A 21,813-nucleotide genomic window follows, 5' to 3' on the forward strand; every position below is an offset into this window, starting at 1 on the left:
CGTTTCGAAATTAGTTTCGGAAGTCGGACGCCGGAAAAGTGGACAGAGATTTTTTAGTTTTTCCTCCGCCTCTTCGGTGGACCACCCGATGGGCGGGGGGGTTGGACTAAAACAAAAAGAAAGTGCCCAAAAGAGGCCACACTGTCATTTCCTGACCAACCGAACCGTCGGCAGCTAATTTGAAGTTTTCAGCTACGACGTGCGTTCCCTCCCGGAGAGGAAAAGGTCAGGGACAGTAAATGAAAAAAAAAACATAGAGAAAAAGTGATAGAAAAACCCCTTTCCATGTTGGGGTCCCGGGGGCATTTTCCCCTTGCCAGCATAGAACAGGTTCGCCGTTTCCGCCGCGTTCGTTTTACAGCCACCAGCAGCCGTTACGCCAATCATAAGCTTCCGGTCCCGGTCCCTGGAGGTTCCGAGGCGGAGGGTTCCGTGTTCCAGTTTTGGGCTCTGGCACCAGCCCTATCAGCGCCTTACTTCCTCCCTCCTACGAGCCCTTCATGCCTCTCCCGATAACGTAATCTACTGCGCTCGTTGATGTGTGATGTGGCTTTTAAAAGGAAGTTCTACTTAAAATAATGGTTGTAAAATGAAGATTGGCCTTCCGAGAGGGTTTTGGTGGTGGACATTAAGCACGATACGATTTAGATGGTGGAGAAATTTAGCTTTAAGAAAACATGACACTTAAATACTAGAACTACCGCGATTTTAGCGCTTGAAACTTTATTGCGATTTATGTTCAATATTAAAATGAAAATTTTATTTTTGAATACTTTAAAATTAACATTCCATTTGATTTGTGAAAGTCATGCATTAACATTTGGTAGAAGTGTTCAACCTTAAGAAATAAATTTGATTGAAAAAGTACCTGACCAGTCAAAATTACTGGTACGGTAGTTCTCTAGTGTTAAAGAGAGTGAGAACGAGAAAAGAAAGTAAACATTGCACAAAACAAAATTGCTGTACATTCTAACTTAAACATACAATGAACAGTACTTGAACTTCTGTTAAAAAACACACACATTGTTGAACACCATTGCACTCTTGAAGATCAACTAAACAAGAATGCACCAAACAAACCAAGTGGAAGAGAAAACCGAAACACTAGCCCAGCACCTCGACCTTGCTGCTTCTCGCGGCGGGCGTATGAAGCAATCGCCAGCCTCGCCCGGTCCAATTGGCTGCGAGCGGAAATTAATTATTTCCTGTGTGATTCTCCCATATGCAGCAGTTAAAAACAGATGCCCGGGAAGGGCGCAACGGCGTGAAAGTCCGAGAATAGGCCAACGGAAAGAAGTAGCTAATGCTACCGCTGGAACATGAGAGCAACAAAGAAGCTCCTTGTGAGTGTGTGTGTGCTTGGTTATAATAAATGTAATTAAGTAGGAAACAATTTCTAGTTCTTTTTCTTCTGCAAACTCGGCGCCGAAGCGGAGTGGGTTGGTAGGAATAGAAAATAAAACACCAGAAGCGTGTTAGATGGAGCTGAATATTACCAGACGCACCGAAAAACTTGAGTAACCATCGGTTTTATGCTCTCGATCGATGTCTAACTAGATGGATGTATATAATACGCAATTGTTGAGCTTGAGCTCGTTCAATTCAATATCTAAGAGAGCTATAACACATTTTCCGGTAACCGTACTAGTAACATATCATTTGAATAAGTTACAATAAACAAAATTATAAAAAATTTAATTTTATATTACACTTCATTAACATGTTGACTGCTCCGTGTCACCCAAAAAGCGGATGACAGCAACAATGCTCATCAGCTCTTTACACTAACATAGCAGTGGACTTATGTAGTAGCAGGCAATAAAAATAGCTAAAATGTATACTTTGGGTACAGCCTACTTTTTGCTTAGTTTTCAAAAACAGAAAACCAACGACTTTCGCTTTTTGGGTGACACGGCCAAGTTAAACATTTTGACAAATAAAAATCTAAAATTTATAAATCTTACTTTGGCAATTTGACATTGAAATTGAACTATCGTGATTAATTAGTATTTTTAACGATCCCTAAATGTATCCTTTTATTCCAAGATCAAATCAAAGGCAGATTGGTTGGCGACAGTTGGTTGAAAAAGTGTTTAAAAACTTACTTGCATACTTGTGGGAGGATCTTCACAAAATCGTAGTTGGAAATTTTTGATCACAGTGTCCATGGTTTCGCGGATAGAAACTTCTCTTCTATGTGAAATCATGGGATTTGAATCCGCCATCATGCGCAGTCTTCCTCCAGAACATATTCCCAACGCCTCAATTCCTTGCTCTGTTGATGAACCTAATTTGCAGTTTTACCCAACTTTCCTGGATCCTAGTAAGAAGTAAACAAAATTTCAACCAACTGTCAAAAATATTCCCACCTCTTTTCCATTGATCTTGGTTTATTCTATTCTCTTGTTATGTTTACTAGGATGCGATAATTGTGTAGAGTTTATTTATGAAATGTCCTGAATCAAACTTCGAGCTCAATTAATGCTATGATAAGTATTTGTTGTTACAAAGAAAATTCGTTTGTGTTATTGATTTCATTAGTTATTGCTATTACCAAATCCATTACAAATTATACGCTCGACGCGTACATCACTTCTAAAAATAAATAGCACAAGCAGATTCAAATAAAGTCATCAATTCGAGGGTTAATAAAGAGATACCAGTTCGTGCGCTCTTCCACCATTCGGTGAATCGACAAGAAGTGACGACTGCTTACGCACGACGACACAGCATTGCACTCCATTACGAAAAGTGTTATTGCGACTTGTTATTCCGCGACCACAGATAGACACGGAGCCATATGAACTCTTCGTCCAATCGAACCGTGAAGGAGGGTCCTGCTCCATTCTCCTTGCGACGGCAAGCGTAGAAGTAGTAGTAGTAGTAGCAGTAGTAGTAGACGGCAGCCATTCCGAATCCGAAGAACACTCCGAAAAATAAAAGTTGCTTTGGTTCGAGAGGCCGGTTCGGTTCGCTCTTCTAACCTATCTCGATGAATAATTCAATCACTTCGAAAGCATTATTGCTCCAATCGAACTCGCGCGCCTTTTTCCCTCCGTTACCCCCGGCGTCACAGCAACCTTTACTTCCGTTCCCGGTCGGAAGAACCCATGGTGAACGGTAACGGGGCGGGGGAGGACAGGGGGAGGTGGTTAGCAAACGTCGTCGCATTTTATTTCTCACCCATTTAGGTAGGTGGTAACAACCTGCCCACCACCCCCAACACTCTGTCATTCTTCAGCTTCCCGCGGCCCATAATTATGGGTAAGTATGGTGTGCCCTGTGCCTGGGGCAGCAGTTGGGGGGTCGGTGGTTCCGTTGCGTAAAGCACAGGAAGACCGGCTAAGGCAAACCCCAACAACGCGCCGAGGTTCGTTACACCCGCGCACAGTAAACATACTCAACCGTGGCACGGTGCGTTGTCGTCGTCGTTCGATGTCATTCGCTGTGAGAAATATGTTTATTTTTTTCTATTCTTCTACCACCGTTTTGCCGGTTCCTCCGTGATTTCTGTCGCGAGAGGAAAGGTGATTTGCATATATTTTCCTTCGTCGCGGGGTTCGCTTTCAACAAAATTGAAAGCGATGCGAGCCTACTCATTCGGAGCAATTTAGCATCCTGCGCGGGCCATACTTTTTTGCAAAATCGGCTGTGGGCGGCAAACCAACACACTCGCACGCTCACTCACACAATGTTCGTTTAACCAGACCAGGACTGTAGCTAAATATTATGCTGGAGAACAATTTAGTTATCAACGCCCACACGCGTGGTCAGTGTAGCAATGGCCGATGTACATGAATGAAAACTGGTTGAATGGTGTGAGTTGATACGTTCCGGTAAGGGGCTACAAATATGGTTAAAAACCTGATTAGAAAACTAATGATATTTGAAAATGTTTTTGTTTGATGGGATTCATTGAAAACTAAATGCAGTGTATATTTCTGTTCAGCACCAATTTTATATCAGCACAAGTTTTTTTTTTGGGCTGCCTATGGCGCATCGGTACCGAGAGGAAACACCACGCCGCAGTTGTGGGATCGAATCTCGAGTCTTGGCACCCTTCCGGTATTACGAACGGTTGACCACCGATCTTGAAAATACCGTCTTTCGGTCACAGAAACTCTCTTCGGAGAGAGGCCTTGTTCCACTAGGGGATGTCGTGCCACATAAAAAAAGTAGATAATTTTTCAATAAAAACTTTGACTGGCAAACGTACATTGGAAAATATATGCACAGAAATATGTAAAAATAACATTTATAATTGTTGGTCATACATGGAATGTTCGATTTCAACGTTATCGTCCACTTAAAAACATATGAAAATAATAACACATTCTCCACTGTCGACTGTCATACATCAAATAATTAAATTGCAAATGTTTCATTGCACTTCAGACGTAACGAACGATGGAGGAATTAATTAAAATATTGCAAATTTAATAAATTTTGTAAGAAAGTTTTCAACAATTAGTTTGAAGTAAAATTTTCATGTGCCACTTGACGCACATAAAATGTTTTATATTGAATTCAAAATAACAAATCAAAGTGAGGACATCGAAACAAGTTTAATGTGACCCACAATCCACAAAATTTGATAAACATACTAGATGCGTACACTAGTAACATAACTTATCAATCCTTGGCATCAGAATGCTACCGTCCTCCGATGGACGAATTTACGAAGGTCGACATCGACCTCCGCTCGGCGTCGTACACACACAACTGACCATAAACCATGGTTGTATTTTGTTTCTCTTTCCCGGTTGTGTTTGGGGTACTTTATTTTCGCGGCCACCACACAACCCGAAAGGACATCGCACCAAGTGACCGGCGACGGCTCGGGAGCATGGCGTAGGGTGGCGCACCACGCGTGGTCGGAAGTGTGTTACGTGAATCCATGAAAGAAAACCACTTTCTGCTCCCCGAACAGAGAGATCACGTTATTACTGCCCCAAACCCACCCGTTGGTGGCCAGCCAACGCACTTCTTTCGTCCCACACGCAAACGGGCGAAGAGGAGGTGGAGGAAAATGGACCGAAGCCCGACAGCAAACGCAGGATTATGTCGACACCCACTGGAGAAGGACGTTTTCAATTTTTTAGCTTAAATTTGTTGTTGAAATTTTTCACGCCGTTGAGTTTCGCTTGCCAAAAACTGAACGCCGCGCACGGGTGGGTTGGAAGCTGTTGAAAATCGAGAAAATTTTGTCTCCCCAAACCGTGAGACCGTGTTTCCTGCAGTGGTCAATTCATCCGCACGCCGCGATGCGTGTGTTTTCTTAAAGTTCAACGACGGCACAACGTCTTGAGACACCCTTACCGGCAACGGCTACTGGGCAATCAATTCATCGGCCACTCTTCTTGGGCTGGTCGGCGTAAAAAAAACATGCGTTGGCTATAATGAAGTAATTTATTTTTATGTCTGTTTGAACTGCGGTTTCAGTTTTATATTTTTCGCTCGGCCGCGAATTAGCACAAGGCACGACGACGATATCGCCACACCGTATTGGCAATTTTAAACCGAAACAGATCGGTCAAATAAATCTTATGGCACTACACATTTGACAAATGGATTTCGGGTCGATGGTAAATAAATAAAAAAGGACTTAGACCTTTAGAGCACTTGGGAGAGGAAGGAAGGAAGTAAAGAAGAATATAGCGTTTTACTTTTTCAATATTTCCAGCCATTATGATTTACAGGAATGGAAAGATTAATGGATTAAATAAAAAATGAGTTTTGAAGAGGTTTGGCCCGCCGCAGTTTTTTATTAAGTAAAGGCCAAAAATATTGGAATTGAGCCTTGCCCCCAAGATTCACTTAATCTTTGGTTATTCGAATTTCAGTATATTGATAAATTTACAAACTTTCTTCATTTGTTTAGATTCGTCCAATTGAGTTAAATCAACATGAATTACATCCGATGGTCTTGTACGACAAATTCGACATGTTTCTTACTAAAATATAAAAACTTAATTATGATCTAAAACAAAACAAACGAAAAACGTTTCTCCATCAATCAAAAGAAACGACGATATGGCACGCGCGGTTAGTTAATTTATCTAAGTCTCCGGAGATTCCGACGAATCGTGGAATGGATTTTCGAGGGATGAACTACATTTTAACCCACTTTCACTCACATCATCTATAAAATACGCTGTTCTGACCCAAAAACAAAACAAAAATTTGTAAATGCAAAACAACTCACACTCCACTCGCGTAAAATTCACGATCTGAAGATCGCGCGAAGCTTAGGATCGTGTGCTGGTTGAACATAAAATCCGATTAGAGTGACACCAAACGAGACCGAAAACCCGCGTCCACGGCGCCAAGGCGCCTCCCGAAAATGGTCACAACGTCGTGGGAGGAAGAGGAGGTGCCGGTTCATCAGCGCAGAAACTGGCCACTTTGGGCCACCTCCTACACGCATTAGCATCAGGCCATTGGAGGGTTATATGTCTGCTTCCTTTTACCTTTTTCCACTGGACTGACATCTACCGGTGGTTCGTCTGTTCACTCGAACGTGAGATGGCAGGTGTCACGACAAGCTGCCATAATAAAAAGTGTCCATAAATCGATGACACTGGGAAGAGCCAATGTTTGGTAGGAAAAATAAACCCCTCCATCAACATCATCATCACAAAGCAAGAAGTGGATAACTCGCGCAAGAGCTTTCGACAAAGAAACGCTACCACCAACCAAGCAAGACCTGGTTCGATCGATTGGTGTGAAGGTATTGGAACGGCTTAATAAATCTGGGGACTTCATTCTCCCGTCGGTGCTGCCGAATTTGGAGTGCCACTTAGCAGCAAAAGCCACTCCAAGCGAAGGCGGAATGAGAGCTACTCTACTGCGGCCTGCGAAATCAGCAAGAAAATGTTTTCGGATCGCTCTCGATCGGGTCCTTCTGGCAATCAGATTTGTTTGACAAAAAGCTGACAGAAGGTAATTTATTAGCATAACGACAGTGAGATTTTGAAGTTTGAAATTTAGCGTAGGAATGTTCATCCTTGAAAGTGTTTAGAACTTCTATATTGATTGCCAACCAAAACAGGGATATTTATGATAGTCCACAAAGTACGGTATTCTCTAATAGGTTTTTTGTTTTTAAAGTACATTACTTAATTTTAAGAGTATTTTTTTAACCGTTCTTCTCAACAATGACACCAGTTAAAAAAGTTCATAAATCAATAAATAGCGCTCGCTGGAATTATGTCATCTGCGTGAGCGGAAACTTACTTCACAGAAAAGATAAGAAGTGAAACAAATGAGAATAAATATTTACCCCGCGAGCTGCAAAGAGGGGTTGACTAATTTGCAGCTTTCGAAAGAACGGCACAGCATATGGTAAGCAAAACAGATAAGCCACGTGCACTTGAAGATAGGTTTGTCTCGCATGACGAATACTGCAAGGACCGATGGAGTTTGCTAACAAACAAAATAATCATCATATTTACGCTACATCCGGTTGTTTGGACGCACAGTAAACGTCTGGGAGAAATTATGAATTAAAAACAATAAACAAAATTGTAAAATAGTTTCGAAGATTTTTGTGAATTCGACGATGAATTTAATAATCTATCCACCATCTTTAGTAATTACCAAAAGGCCGGATATTTCTTTTACGTAAAGCAAAAAGGTAAACCGGGGGGATCACTGCCCGAAGTAAACATGTTCAAAATGTGTTGCCGTTATGCATTCAGCTTACTCTGGAATTTCCGCGAACATAAGCGTAAAAATACCACCGATTGAAAAGCAAGCTCATAATGGCACGCGAAATGATACGCGTGTGCCTCGGACCCATTTAATCTTTCATTTGTTTTCTTCTCCCATCCAAACAAACAAATGCAACGTCAGCGGATGCGAGGGCATCAACAGCGACGGCGATCGTATCGCGCTATAAATATGCTCCCACACGGCCGTCCTTCCGCCAATATTATGCAACGGCAGAACGCACAGTTGGTGTGTTGTAGCTGATGCTGCCGTCTGTGATGACGATGTTGTGCGTGGTTCATCAAGCTAAATTACCGCAATCGTGTGGCGCGCGAATGGGCGGCGTGTGGTTCCACTCCCATCGAATTCAACCACCACGAGAGCCGGATTTTACTCCACGCCTGAGTGGAAATGAAGAGCGAGGAAGGAAAAGCAACTAAACCTCGAACGAAGAAGATATGCGCTGGGTTGTTCAGTGTGATCGACATCGATCACGCACAACCCACGGGCCACCGATCCCCGCTGGGAGGGGGGTGGGGGCAGCGAACGAGGCTGTATCCGCCTCCCAATCCAACCCAACACACAACAGCTGCAACAGCAGCAACAGTAGACGAAAAACGGACAGCAAATGCGAATGCGAGCAGCAAGTGTTACAACACAACAGTGAACCAAATCTCCCAAAATCATTCCAATGACGACGAGACGTAAGGGAGGTGGGGTCCAGAGGAAGAAGGAGCGAACGGAAATGGAGGCAGCGGAAACGGCAATCGCAACAAGATGCAGATGCATCGCATTAACGAGGCCGGTTGCATTTCCCAACTGTGAAGCTTTTCATACAGGGTTGTCGCCCAACAGAAGATGAGCGATGTAAATTTGTTTTTGGCAATTTTATTTTGGGTGTTCAACTAAAAAAATGGCGAAATGGACAATAGGTTTTTACTAAATTAATCAAAATTATTTTAAAAATAAAAAGACAACCAGGAAATGGAATGCATCAAAACAAAAGAAAGGATTGTTAGACATGATTTATAAATAACAAATGCATATGAATGTAGGAAATAAATACGAAGCTTCTTAAAGAACAAATTCAGACACGGCATTGCCATGTTTATGGAGCACTTGCTTTTAACAGAACAGCTAAAAACCTCACAGTTTACAAACATTCAAGTCTTTAAAACGATCCAAATATTTGAACTAATTGATGTAGAATTCAAACATCAAGTGATTTAAAATCGGGAAGTTATTGTCGTCATACTATTTCTATTTATACAAACAGAAACATTACATCATAGTTGTAATTTTCTAGTAAATGTAACATGAATATAAAAAATTAGTGTGCTTTAAATTATCAAATCTTTTTTATACATTCTTTAAAGCATGGTGCTACATTTCACTTTATGGATAAATGCTTTTACAATAACTACAAACGTTTGCAAACGAATTTCGTTTCGAACGAATCACATGGCCCAAATATTTCCTACATTTGATTTCGAATACTTAACATCAGATGGGATAGCATTATATATGAAGTAAAAAATGAATAAATAATAAATAAATAGTTACAAATGTAAACCCTGTTGCTTCCAAACCAATTCTTTCTCAATCGACAGATAGAAAGAGGGAACACAACCACGCGCTGTTAAAAGAACATGAAGAGCTTAGCAATAAGCAACACATCGATAGAAATTGCTTCTTTTCATCTTGTTCCAAACCAGACGTTGCTTTTGCGCTCGGGGTGGTGTTTTCCAACCGTCCCGTTCAATGTTCAGATTGTTGCTTTTCGATCTGGTCTGTTTAGCTTTACCGACACAGAGGCGGATGATGGTCTATCCCGTTCGTTTACTTTTTTGTTGTTTCTCTTTCCATCCTTCTCGTTTACTCCTTTTTACTATAACACATCGCCGTCAGCTGCATTCGAGCATAGAAGAAAAAAAAGATTCACGATGCACTCGGGTGTTATGCATCAGGCCCCTTTTCCTGGACCAGTTGCAACCTGCTCGGTATACTCAAGTAAAACCACACACACATCTATACGCGCGTGGTTGGATAGCGCTCAAGATCGAGCAGCAGAACGAGAGATAGGTTGAAGTCGGCTCGCGACCGAATTTCGCGAAGGATTCTTCCGTGCACCGTTAGGTTGCAGCAGTAATCTTCATCTCGCTGGCTCGCGATCAAGATGAAGGGGGGACAGAATTGAAGAGAAACGACAACAAACTTCGCGCAACAGAGCGCCATCACGATGGAGCTGAATGAATGAAGGAGATTTTCGTACCATCTTGCGGTTCCCTTTTCTTCGTTAGTCCTGAGACATCGGGTTTTATTTTTCATTTAACTGTTCCTCTGCCACTTGCCAGCCATCATCAGCAGCGTCATCAACAAACGGGAATCTCTCTCCTCTGTAGGACGCGATGAAGAAATGGCTGCTGCAAGAATCAGCCATCGAAAAAATGGGAAAAATAAATGCAACCGGAAATTGGAGGCCGCGCACGTTGCATCAACCGGGCACAAGATGAACGTTGGATGAAAACAAGTTTTCTTGCCGTTCTCGTAGAGAAAGAAACAACAAAAATAAGCTGCCAGAACCAGCTGCACTTCTCTACTGTTACGGTAATTCCCGGTATAAGTTTCTTCTCGAGCTGTTTAGCGCTTGGTTTACCGATGAGTGTTCGGTCACATTCCTCGCAACTTTAATCGTTTCCGAAGATTGATCGGATGAATAATCCAACTTGCTACATTTCCTTACGGAACCAAGTGTGGTAAGGATAGATATTGGCGTATCCATATGGAATATTTTTCAAATTTTGGTCACTACAAAAATGCACAATTTACTCTTTTTAAATACTTTTTTATATAAGTCTTAGTGTAATCCATCATCTTCATCTTTACATTCATATAAAATAACCAAAATTACTGGTCACCATATGACAAAATTAAAATCAGGAGACAAAACCATATGAACACGAGACAAAAGTAGTTGTGTTAAAGGCAAACCCAGATGCCTTAGAGATAAAAGTTGAAACTCTATTTCAATCATGGATGGGAGGTTAGAGACAAAGATTTAGATTGTAGTTTTGGTTCAGTATGCCAACACAGAGTGTGTTTCCTGTTATGGTTTATAGAGTTTGATCACTTTCATTTCACAAACATATAAAACAGCTTCTAAGTTTATTCATCGAAAGTATGTAACAGATCGCGCTCCATCAAGCAACATTCGAGTGTGAAGCTCTCCCTTTTCCCACCCAAATCAAACCTCACCCTCCCACTCACACTACCTTGATTAATTTCGAGCCTCTATGAAAGGTGTAAAAATAACAATTACAGTTTCGAGTTACTCAAGAACGCGGAGGTTGCGCAAAGTGGGTGGCAGCGAGAGGCGTGGAAAGCAGACACCTTTTGATCGAACCGAAGCACGGAAGATCTTACGTTTCTACGAGTTTCACGGTTTAATCACCTTGGGGTGGAAAGGAACCCTAAGCACACATACACTCACACACACATTCCACCCAGCGGAAATACGCTTAACGTGCCAGGCGCTTGAACTCGGCCCACTTTGCCGATTCAAGCGTTGGTGTCTGAGGAGAACCGGCTGAAGTGAGCATCATGCCCCACTGTGAATGGGCCGATTGTCGGGTTTAATGTTTTAAAAATAATTCTATGCTGGCACGTCCGGTCACATCACAATCGAGTGCGAGTCATGCTGCTGCGTCATGCAGCGGGGTTTCCGCAGCACCCACAGACGATACATATTGATCCAAAGAATTGGATTGGTTTTTCGGACGGGTATTCGAGGAGAAAATGCAAACAAGAAAATAGTAAAGTGGCTAATAAGGTGAGCTGCACAACAATTGATAATTAGTAAAAATAATTCGGAAACGGAAATAAGCCTTTTTCCATTCAAAAATGGCATAATGAATAAATTAGAAAAAAGTCATTACAATTCAAAAATAACAACATAAACAACACAGAAAAACATGAGTATAATAAAATGGCCAACGGTAATTGACGCGCATTAAAACGAATCCAACGCCGTAGACTTCAAAAATTTCACCATTCCAAGCAGAAAGGAAGGAAAACCTGACGGACGGACGCATTGATTGGATTTAACATTTATTACCCTTAACCGTAACCCACCGCCACGACAAGTGGCGAATGAAAAGGTCCCAGAAGCCCCGATTCTCCTCCGACCCAAGCAACATCGCGCGTACGTGCCAACTCCGGTTGATTTATGTGATCACCGCATCGCTAACCCGGGCCGGAAGACCGATCGTCCGATTGGAGCGTTAGTTTTCCACCCGCTCTGAAGGCAAATCATCCCCCATTGCAGCCCAGTGAAGTGTGTACACACATTTGCGTGTGCCTCCTGTCACTGCTCGCGCACCGGGGGGAGCATAAATTTCCCCATGCCATTCAGCCATTCGCGACATGATCGATCGGACGCCAAATGTTCGATCCGACGATGATCGGAGCGGACACAGAACGAAAGTCGTGGGGCGGATGGATATCGCGGGATCACCAGCATTTAACGGTCGTCCCCGCCATCATTTGCCGATGGAAACCTACACAGCGCGATGCGGATGTTTATTTATGTGCAATGCGCGCACACACGTTCGAACGAATTCGATAATCACGTGCGTGAAAACCCTTGTCAAACAGAAGAGAGCATCGGGCTGGGAACGGCGATTGATTGATGGATCGAACTCAAATGTCACGCAATAATCGCGACGCGCGGGGAGGTTTGTGCTGCTGTTCGGGAGCATAGATTTTCTTATGCTGCTATTTGGTCTACTCCTTCGAGGTAACACACACCACCCTCCCTACCCACTCGTTTGTTTCCCGGGTGGAGAGATGGATTGATTTGTCAGCTTTTTCTTCTCGCCTAGCAGCGCGATGGCAGCAACATTGTGTCTTTGAGCCTTCCATCTAGGCTTTGTGACTATTGAAAACGTGTGAGTAATATGATTTCGATACGCTTGAACGATCTTCTCCACTTCCAACACCGGCGAACGAACGATCGATTTCAATAGGCGTTGTGTAACATATTTCATCGAATTATTCACACCATTATAGGCGTGTCAAAATATGGATCCCGTCAGGCATTCTGATACCCTTTTGAATAAAAAGCAACCCTGGCCGACAAAAGAAACGGATCAAGGAAAAGCGCGGATAAAAAGCATTCAGTTTTAAAAAACATTAGCTTCTTTCTCATGGTGTCATGATATGCATGGTGCCACGAATGGAAAATAAACTTCACCAAAACCATCGGAATTGACCCATTTCCTGGCGTCGCCCCAAGGGTCTGCCCAGTGGGCTATAAACATTTTTACGATTTTGACACAAATTCCCTCTTCCTTCCTACGAGACCGGAAGCCACGTGAAACACATGTGGAGTGGACAATATGGGGATTATTTGGTCGTTCGATTTGTCACGTAAATGAGCAGCAAAATAGTCAAATAACTTTGGAGAAGTTTTCTTATATTATCCAAGCAACACAATAGCCAGATGTACGGGACATAAATTACATAGAAATATTATTTGCGTGAAACGGTTTTTAGTTTCTTTCCGATAAGAAATTCATTTTTATCGTTTATAATCATACGATAAAGAGTGCATACATTTGCTAAAATATTTTGAAATTGTTTTACATTGATCTCAAACTTTGATAACACGAGATTACGAGATAAACCCTCTATTGGAATTACAAAAACAAAAACGCCGGAAATCAATCGAGCCATACTGAAAATGCGTAAATTCCAATCAACCGCCAAAGCATTCCCCAAAAACAACGCAGGGTTGAACTAATCATCCGCAGAGGAAAACAAAATGTCCACAGCTGACACTTTCGAATTTTCTTTTTTTCCGCTCGCTGGTGATTTGGCGGGCAGAACAAGAACAACACTGGGTACTTCCCGGTAAACGGGCAGCCCAGCCACCATTCTCTTCTCGGTTTGGCGTTGTTTGAGTTTTAAGAATTTATGACAGATCGTGCCGTTGCCATCTTGGGCGGAGATTAAAAATAAAAATTACTTTTATCTCATTTCCTCTGGACCCACCGTGAAGGAGCATGTAGAGCAAAAGTGCGGATAGGAGAAGGAGGGAGACAGCAAGACGGGATGTGTGAAGGGTTTCAAGGGGTTCACAAGGAAACCGTCTCTGCAGAGCACGTCGCTGCGTTTTCGTTCCATTTCCTGATGGCGCTAAAGGGACTCGAAGGATTGCTAAGGGGAAGAAAAAGGGAGGGGAAAGAGAGCACAAAATATACGGCATGCCTTTAGGAAGAACGCATTCACAATCCGGTCGACGAGTCCGGTCGAACTGAAAATACGGTCAAAAAGTTCAACCACTTAGAGAAGCGTGGAAAGTGTATGGTAAAAGGCGAAGAATAAAGCGAAGACGGCAACGGCAAGGCAAAATCATATCGTTGTTGGATGAACGATCTAAGTTCTGCGAGAAGAAGAAATCATTTTGCGCAAGGCAAGAAATAGAAACAAACAAAAATACAAACAAAGTAAAATATTCGAAACAACAGCGACAGCATCACGGACAAATACCGGTACGTGACATAACCCCAAAAAACGTCTCCTCTGTGACCCGCTGAAAGAGGGACGTGAGTAAACTCGAATGTGGAAAACTAACGGGGCAATCGCAACAAAGCTCCCGGGGAGCATTGAGAAACTTTAGTTGCTTATTTGCCGGAAACTAAATCCCAAATTTTATTCACGTCTGTGCGCACCACCTCGGGTCCACAGTGGCCATGTGCAAATTTCTAGTTGGAAACTTGAAGGGACGTAGAGGAAAAAAGGCGATAAATGGGTAACCTAAAACAGGAGATGAAAATTGGTACGATTTTCCTACCTTCATGTCGTTGACGATGTGCTGGAACAGGGTGCCGATGGTGGCGACCCCCGCATCGGTTCCGCTGCGATCCATCCCGATGTCCATCTTGCAAATATGTTCGGCCTTATTTAATTTGTTTTCCTGTTTTTTTTACTTTGTTCGCTTCCTTGCTTCACTTCCGCAACCGTAACCGGATTCGTGTTATCCTTTTGGCAAACTCCAACGGATCCGGCCGCGAATACTTCTCCTCTGACCCTCGGGATAGTAGGTAGATTTATAGCCTCGAGGCAATATTATTATTTTTCCGTCCTTCCTTTTTTTGCCTCCCCCGGCGAGAGGCACGTGAGCGGAAAGGAAGAGCAAAAGCACAAACTGGACGGCAGGATGCGGAGAGTTGGCTTTGGACGAAGTGGTTCCGCGCGCCGGGTTTCGAGGACGTAAAGCCGATCGTTTTATTTTTCGCTTTGCCGACTTTCGACCGACCGGAAGAGGATCGGTAAAAGCTGAGCTGAAAAACGCAACTGCTCGTACAGAACTTTCCTCGGAATGGTACACACAAACGCACACACACACACGTCGATGGTTTCCTTCGATTCACCTTGCACGATTTCCGGCAAACGTGTGTTTCCTCCTTTGGCTGGTGGTGGCGGGTATGTTTTAGGATACCATTGCAGCAAGGTTTTTCTGATCCTTACTCAAAATGGCACCCCCACCAAGACACACGACCGCATGTAGTAGCACACGCACGAACACCTACACACGCACACACACACTCCCGAAGGACGAAAATCGATTTTCCACGGAATTTGGCCAGCAAACGGCCGGTCGCTTTCAGGATACCGGCGTCATCGTGCACTACTTGCACACTGACACACACACACATACACAAGTAGAACGCTGTTGGGCAGCTGTTGCCGGTTGCTGGTCACACGTTACACAACACCAACCTACCTACACACGAGAACCGAAACACGTAACGAGCACGTGACGAAAAGGAACTTCTTCTACAACACCGCGAACAGAAGACCAAAAAAAGAAGCACTGCGCCTTTTACTCCGATGTTTTTCTTTTTTCTTCTATCGCTTTTTGTTTTGCTTCCGGGGTCACCGCACGCCGCTACTGCTCATCTGCCCCTTTGGCGCACCAGGAACGCATTATGGCCCCCGGGAGCATTAATCCGATTCCGACCGGAAATGTATCGTACACATCCGGCGCCGCAACCGACCGGGGGGAGGAAGTCGCGGAAAACGTACCCAACACGCAACCGGCCAAGGATGTTTTCATGAGTGTGCGCGGGGGGCACACTACCTCTTTTCGGGTCACGTTTACTATTTTTTCGTTTCGTGTTTTGTTTTTCTTCTCTGGGAATGGGCAGGTCGTGAAGAAACTGGTTTCTCGGGGGGTTTCCACGAGGGATTATTTCCTACATGAATTACTTTTTCCAAACTTCACTTTTCACATTGGATGCCTTTCGATGCACTTTTCAAAGTTGAACGACTAAAATAGGGAGAAGAGAAATAATATTTTTACTCTATACGGTGAAATTGAGTGTCGAAATTTGATGAAATATTTGAACAAATTTAAAAAAAAATAGAAATTATACTTTTAATCCGACTACGACCATAATTAGGTTTAAATCCTTGCATAAATTGTTTCAGATCACCTAAAAAGCTTAGTTTCCCTAATCGTGTTTATGCTAGTACAGTGCATATGTTCCAATGAATAAAAGATTGATTTCGAATCGACTTTGTGGTTATGGCTCGATGGCGTTAAGGCATCGTGGATACAATAGTATGAATAAAGACGTTTACAGGTTCAAATCCCCCGATGGGACACTTTTTAATTTATCAATCAGGCTGAGTGTTGTAGTCTTATAAAGACAATTCGTTTACGTAAAAGAAAAAATAATGGAGAAAGAACATTTATCTTTAATCCAATCACCACATCAGCCACTAGCGCTTCCATTTCAATTCCCATTTTGCTTGTTATTTTGCGAAATCCAGACGAATTACATGCCGGAATAATCGATTGATCGTTCGTTCGATCGATGCTGAAGGTTGCGTGGCTTTGCGGCAAACCATGAGAACCACCGGGAGGGTGGCCACACGATGTGAAATGTTCGTTTCTATTCCGTTGAATGGAGGGATGTGTATATCGTGGTGGTAGGCACACGATAATCGCTAGCTGCCGGCGTAGAACGCATGGAATTTGGAGCACGGTTCGATTCCATGGACACACATCATCTCTCAATCTGATGACTACACGAGGAAGGTGCCTCGTTTGGAGGTAAGAAGCTCGGACGCATTCAACGGTTGGTGGAGGGGAGGGTGTATTCCGTGGCTCGCGGGCTTGATGTCATGTCACCGCTGTCATTTCTGGCTTCGCGAAGGGATGGTGGCACCGGGTAGGTGGGCGGTGGTATCGATGTCAGCTGGATTAGCAGGAATTTGATGACATCTCCACATACACACACACACACACACACATACGCTTGTGAGTATTGAGCACGAAAAATCCGCTAGAACGAGCAAAAGAAAGAAAAAAACGAAGGGATTACTTTTACGGTTAAATCACATGGCATTCTCACACACATACGTAAAGATAAGGTTATAAGAGGAGCGGCCCTTGACAAAAAAAAGCGAGGAAAAAGAGTAAGATGCAAAAAAAAGTCAACTCCAACCCATAACAGTTCACCAATGTCTAGGCGGAAAATGCATAACACGTCGGGCGCAACCTAATCCATTTTCGTGCCACTCTGTCCATGCCGTGGCCCATCCCCGCGCGTGTGTCCCTCCGCAAGGGTTTTCTGATTCGGTCGCTATTTTTGGACACTCCAAACCGTCCCTTTTAAGTCCTAAGAACGCTCCAAACGCTGGCCGCTTGTGGAAGACACCGCTTTAGCGAAGACACCGGCCGAGTGCGACTGGAGTTATTTTTATTTTCCGATCAATTTGTCCAATTTGTGACTGAAGAAAGCGTAACGTTGGAAGACGATGGTGCGTTTTCCACGTGATAGTGTCGATGGAAATGGGGAAAATGTCGTGTTAACCCGGGGCACCGGATTTTACGCAACAAACAGAAGGCCGTTCTCGATGAGTTTCGTTGGAAAAGAGGAGAAAAACGGATTACTTCACGATGACATTAGACTGATGGATCCTAATTGCAATGAGAATGTGGAGTTGATTAAACGTAAAACTCGTTTTATTCTTTTTTGAGAACATAGAAAGTAACATAGAAAAATAAAAATCAAGTAAAGACACAATGAGGTAAAAAATGCATCATCAATTGTAGTTAAATTATGCACACCCAAATTGAGCAAATGTTTAACACGAATATCTTTACATGAAACAAGAAATTAAATCAAATGGTTAAGACTTAAGCCAGAGACAAAACAAACAGTGACTTTAAAAAGGCCGTTAAATGTTTTGCATACCGCCTCAGCACCAACCAAAAATACTATTGCGATTGTTCCGCCAGATGTCCCACCGGGAAAGCGTGCAATGGCCAGTTTTTCTCCCGCTCCTCGCATATATCAAGTGACAGACGGCCGTAAACATGGCTAAATTATTGAACGACCCTTCGGCCGGCCCGTACTCTGGCATTCTACACTACTGGGCGACGGCATCGTTAATGACTTCGTTTTCCCTTTCGTGGGTGTGGCAAGATTTCCTTTCGTTGCCGTGAAGGCAGGCAAGACTGCGAGGAGGGCATTCTTTACCCATTTCAACCGAAGTCAGCTGCAATAGCAAATGGACGAAACCAGTGGACGAACCCCGAGGAGCCATTAAGGTATCCACCTTTGGATCGGAGGAATCAATCGCAGGCAGCACCCCGGGCACATTAATGCGATGGAACGAAAACAACACGAAGCTATCCGATCGTCCCATCCTGCCCTACCGAGGCGAGAAAACTCATTTTCCACCACTAAACGGTGTGGTTTATTTTCTTATCCCAGGGGGATGGATGAACGAGAAGCGAAAAATAGAAATCAAGCAGTAGAAAAAGGGGATGGTAAAGGTTGGGCATGAATGAATTTTCCTAACCACATCACGATTCGATCGTTCCCACTCGTTTCCAAAAAGGAAATTGAAAATAAATCCTCCGAAAACATTGAACTACTATACATTTCCTTTCGGATTCAGCTATGGTTACCTGCGCATAATGACTTTTTTGCAATTTTAACACCCAAAGTACACCTTCGTTAAGATTACATATAAGAAATGTTTTCCTAGTAAAATATTTCATGAAGAAAGTACGTGAAAGGTTTTTAAAAAAACAATCTAAAAGTCTGAACCACTAACACAATTTTAGTACATAACCAGCAACAATTGACTAAAAGTCACTTATATTCCACAACCATTGATTTGAACATAGTTGAGGTTAAGAGACGTCGAACCACTCCTCAAAATATACGAAACGTTTAAAACGTGCAGTTGCAAGCATCGTACAAACCATCAACAAAATGATCAACGTACACAAAACTAGCTGCGATTGGATTGCAACAGAGAAAAGGGAGAAGGTGCATTTATTGCACCACGCCAACATTGCAATGGAAGGGATAGAGATGCAATTCGAGACTGTGGTTACAAACAGACAAAAAGAGCACGCCAACTACTTGCAGAAGGCGAAAAGGGCAGAGGCAAAACAACACACAAACAAACACACAAAACATAGCACCAGATAACAGGTTAATTTGTGGTAAATGTCAATTGCATCTATTGGAGTGTGCAAAAGCAACAGAAAAAGATACAAGACTACAATCGAGGGTCTTTGAAACTGGTCCACTTAATTAAAGTATTCAGTCTGATTTGAACGATAAAGCGTTTCAGAACAGATCACACAATTACGATAATTTGTAGTTTGATGCAACCATTATAAAGAAAGAAATAAACATCATCTTAGATAATCAAAAACATAAAAACTTTCATAAATCTTTGACTTCAAGTGAAATGTTCAGATTGTTTCCCACGTTTTGTTGATAAAACAGTTATGCTTGGAACCATCTCAAAGGTTTTCATTTTTAAATCATCACAATGTTTTGTAACACTTTTGTGATTTGAATCAAAGATAACAGAGATGCAGCTAAGACACGTGGATTCTCTATCTGGGGTTCGAAATTTTCCTTAGAAATCAAAACTCTGTGGAGATAAGAATAGTAAAAGAAACACTAATAAAATTCAAATTTCTGATCACAAAAAAGTTAGAAACAGATTCCAATCTGCGTGAATATTGTGCAGTATGATTTAAATCTCTTAAAATAGATATTATTCCCAATCACTAGTTTGAAAAGAGACTGGCGTTGAAGTTTAATATATTGTGGTTAATGTTTCCTGAAAAAACTGTGCAAAGATAGGGAAAACCAAATTATAAGCACTTTCTCTTTTTTAAAGAAATCTGCGTGAAGTTTCATCAGATTTAGTTGTGTCGGCACAAGAGATACACGTCCCCAGTCCCGGACGTGCAGTTTGCATTAATTCGAAACGACACACCATCGGTATGCACATGACATCACACACCAAAAATCAGCCAGATGGAAAGAAAAAAAAAGTATACTGAACGCGATCATTAGCGGGAGCGTCGCTCGAGCGCAAAACGATCGATGACTGCAACCGATCGACTTGGTGAAACCTTACTCCGCGTTTTAACATCCCATTGCCACAAGACGACTTCTTCGAACAGGATTGCGTCATTGCGATCGACCGCGTTCTCGATCGATCACGGAGTCACAACGGAAGGCGATCGCGACGTTTAGCAGTTCAGTCAGGGCAAGAAAAACGGAATCGATTCATCGATCGAACAAGAAGACAAATTCCTTTCCGTTTCTCGATCACACAGTTTACCCGACGCAAGATATCGTGCTGGCTTGACAAGATCGATCAAGGGGCGAGATCGATACACGTACGCACAGAGACAACAGACACACTGTTGCTGGTACAATCGGTCTGCTCTCATTACTTATGTTAAACGCTGAAGGTTACCATAGCTGGAAACGAGTGGAACCTGAGCCTACGAGAATCCGTATGAATGTTCGCTGAAGCTTGGTGTAAGATGATTCGAAAAATAAGAAACGATCAAACATCACCCACAAAGAAGGTGGTCTCCACAACCGACAACACCACCGGTTCTTCCGCTGTCCCAAAGCTTCAGGAGTTCCAAAATACGACCGAAAAACGTGCGGCGAGTTCAGATTACAAAATTAAAAGAGCGGCTCGGGTGGCGACCGATCTTAGTTGCCTTTCCGTCAGAATGAAGCCGTCGTGAGGGAGCAGGGTGGGCCACTTTTCGGGCGGTAGTTGCGATTAGAGGCGGTAAATTTATTGCTACAAAAGGGAAAAATGAAGAAAAGATGGCGCAGCAAAGGAACGTCTTGTAAGGTGTACGAAATTGAGCGCAAGGTTTTGGGCGCCCGGTAGGCTTCTCGCAAATAAAGCACACACAAAAAGGCGGTGGTGTACCAATGGTCATAAACGAACGACGACCTTTGCATGCAAAGTGAGTCGTTAGTGTTCGGTGCGACTCGTAATCGAAACCGTTGTGAATTTTAAACGTTAGCTACGTTTCGTGAGATTATTTTAAGCGACCACCACACCACTGCTCCAATTCTACGAACTATGCATCTTACCTTTAAAAAAACCTGGAGAATAGTTCCTTAAATTATATTTTTTAAATTCCCACTACAGGGTAGCTTGGGGTGATATATAATAGCGGCTTATATTACCTTTTCAACTTTCGTCTTTTGGCTACCGATATAATCTTTATCAAAGTAATTAATTTCCATTGTATGAAACCATGTGTTAAAACCTAAATTTTCTGATAAGAGATCAATTTTGAATGTGGAAATACCAATAAAACCAGCGGCTCAACAAAACGGCCGCCGACAAAAACTAAATGAACATTTGACACTGTTGTCCAAACGTAAAATATTTGATCCAAATCAAAAACTAATGCTATGTGCATTGAATAGGAAACGCAGTTGAACATTGCTTCTAACTGTAAAAGTATTCTACAAGACATGCATTCATCTCCCAAAAGTGGTTAAAAGTGGTAGAGTACTAAATTAAATTTTCAATTTCATTTTTCTGTGATGCCTTCTGAATACTTCGGTATTCTTTCCTTGGCAACAAATTAAAAGCAATAGAAATGAAACGCATAATAAAGTTAAGATAACTTGCATATTACAAGGGGTTTCATCCAGTAAACTTATCTTTTCGACACATTTACCGACGAAAAATAAAATTACAATGGCCAACCGATGGCTCGCTAAGATT

At 42.6% G+C, this 21,813-nt stretch overlaps 1 protein-coding gene across 1 annotated transcript in view; it reads right to left on the reverse strand.

Moving 5' to 3' along the window:
* Positions 1-21,813, reverse strand: part of LOC131266840 (probable serine/threonine-protein kinase DDB_G0282963) — a 71,773-nt gene that overhangs the window by 38,752 nt on the left and 11,208 nt on the right. The window contains exon 2 of the mRNA XM_058269497.1: positions 14,564-16,042. Coding sequence (XP_058125480.1) covers positions 14,564-14,650 — 87 coding nt within the window. The 5' untranslated portion in view covers positions 14,651-16,042. The remainder of the gene's footprint in view (positions 1-14,563; positions 16,043-21,813) is intronic.

This window comes from Anopheles coustani, chromosome 2 (genome assembly GCF_943734705.1).
Source record: "Anopheles coustani chromosome 2, idAnoCousDA_361_x.2, whole genome shotgun sequence".
Taxonomy (NCBI): Eukaryota; Metazoa; Arthropoda; class Insecta; order Diptera; family Culicidae; genus Anopheles; species Anopheles coustani.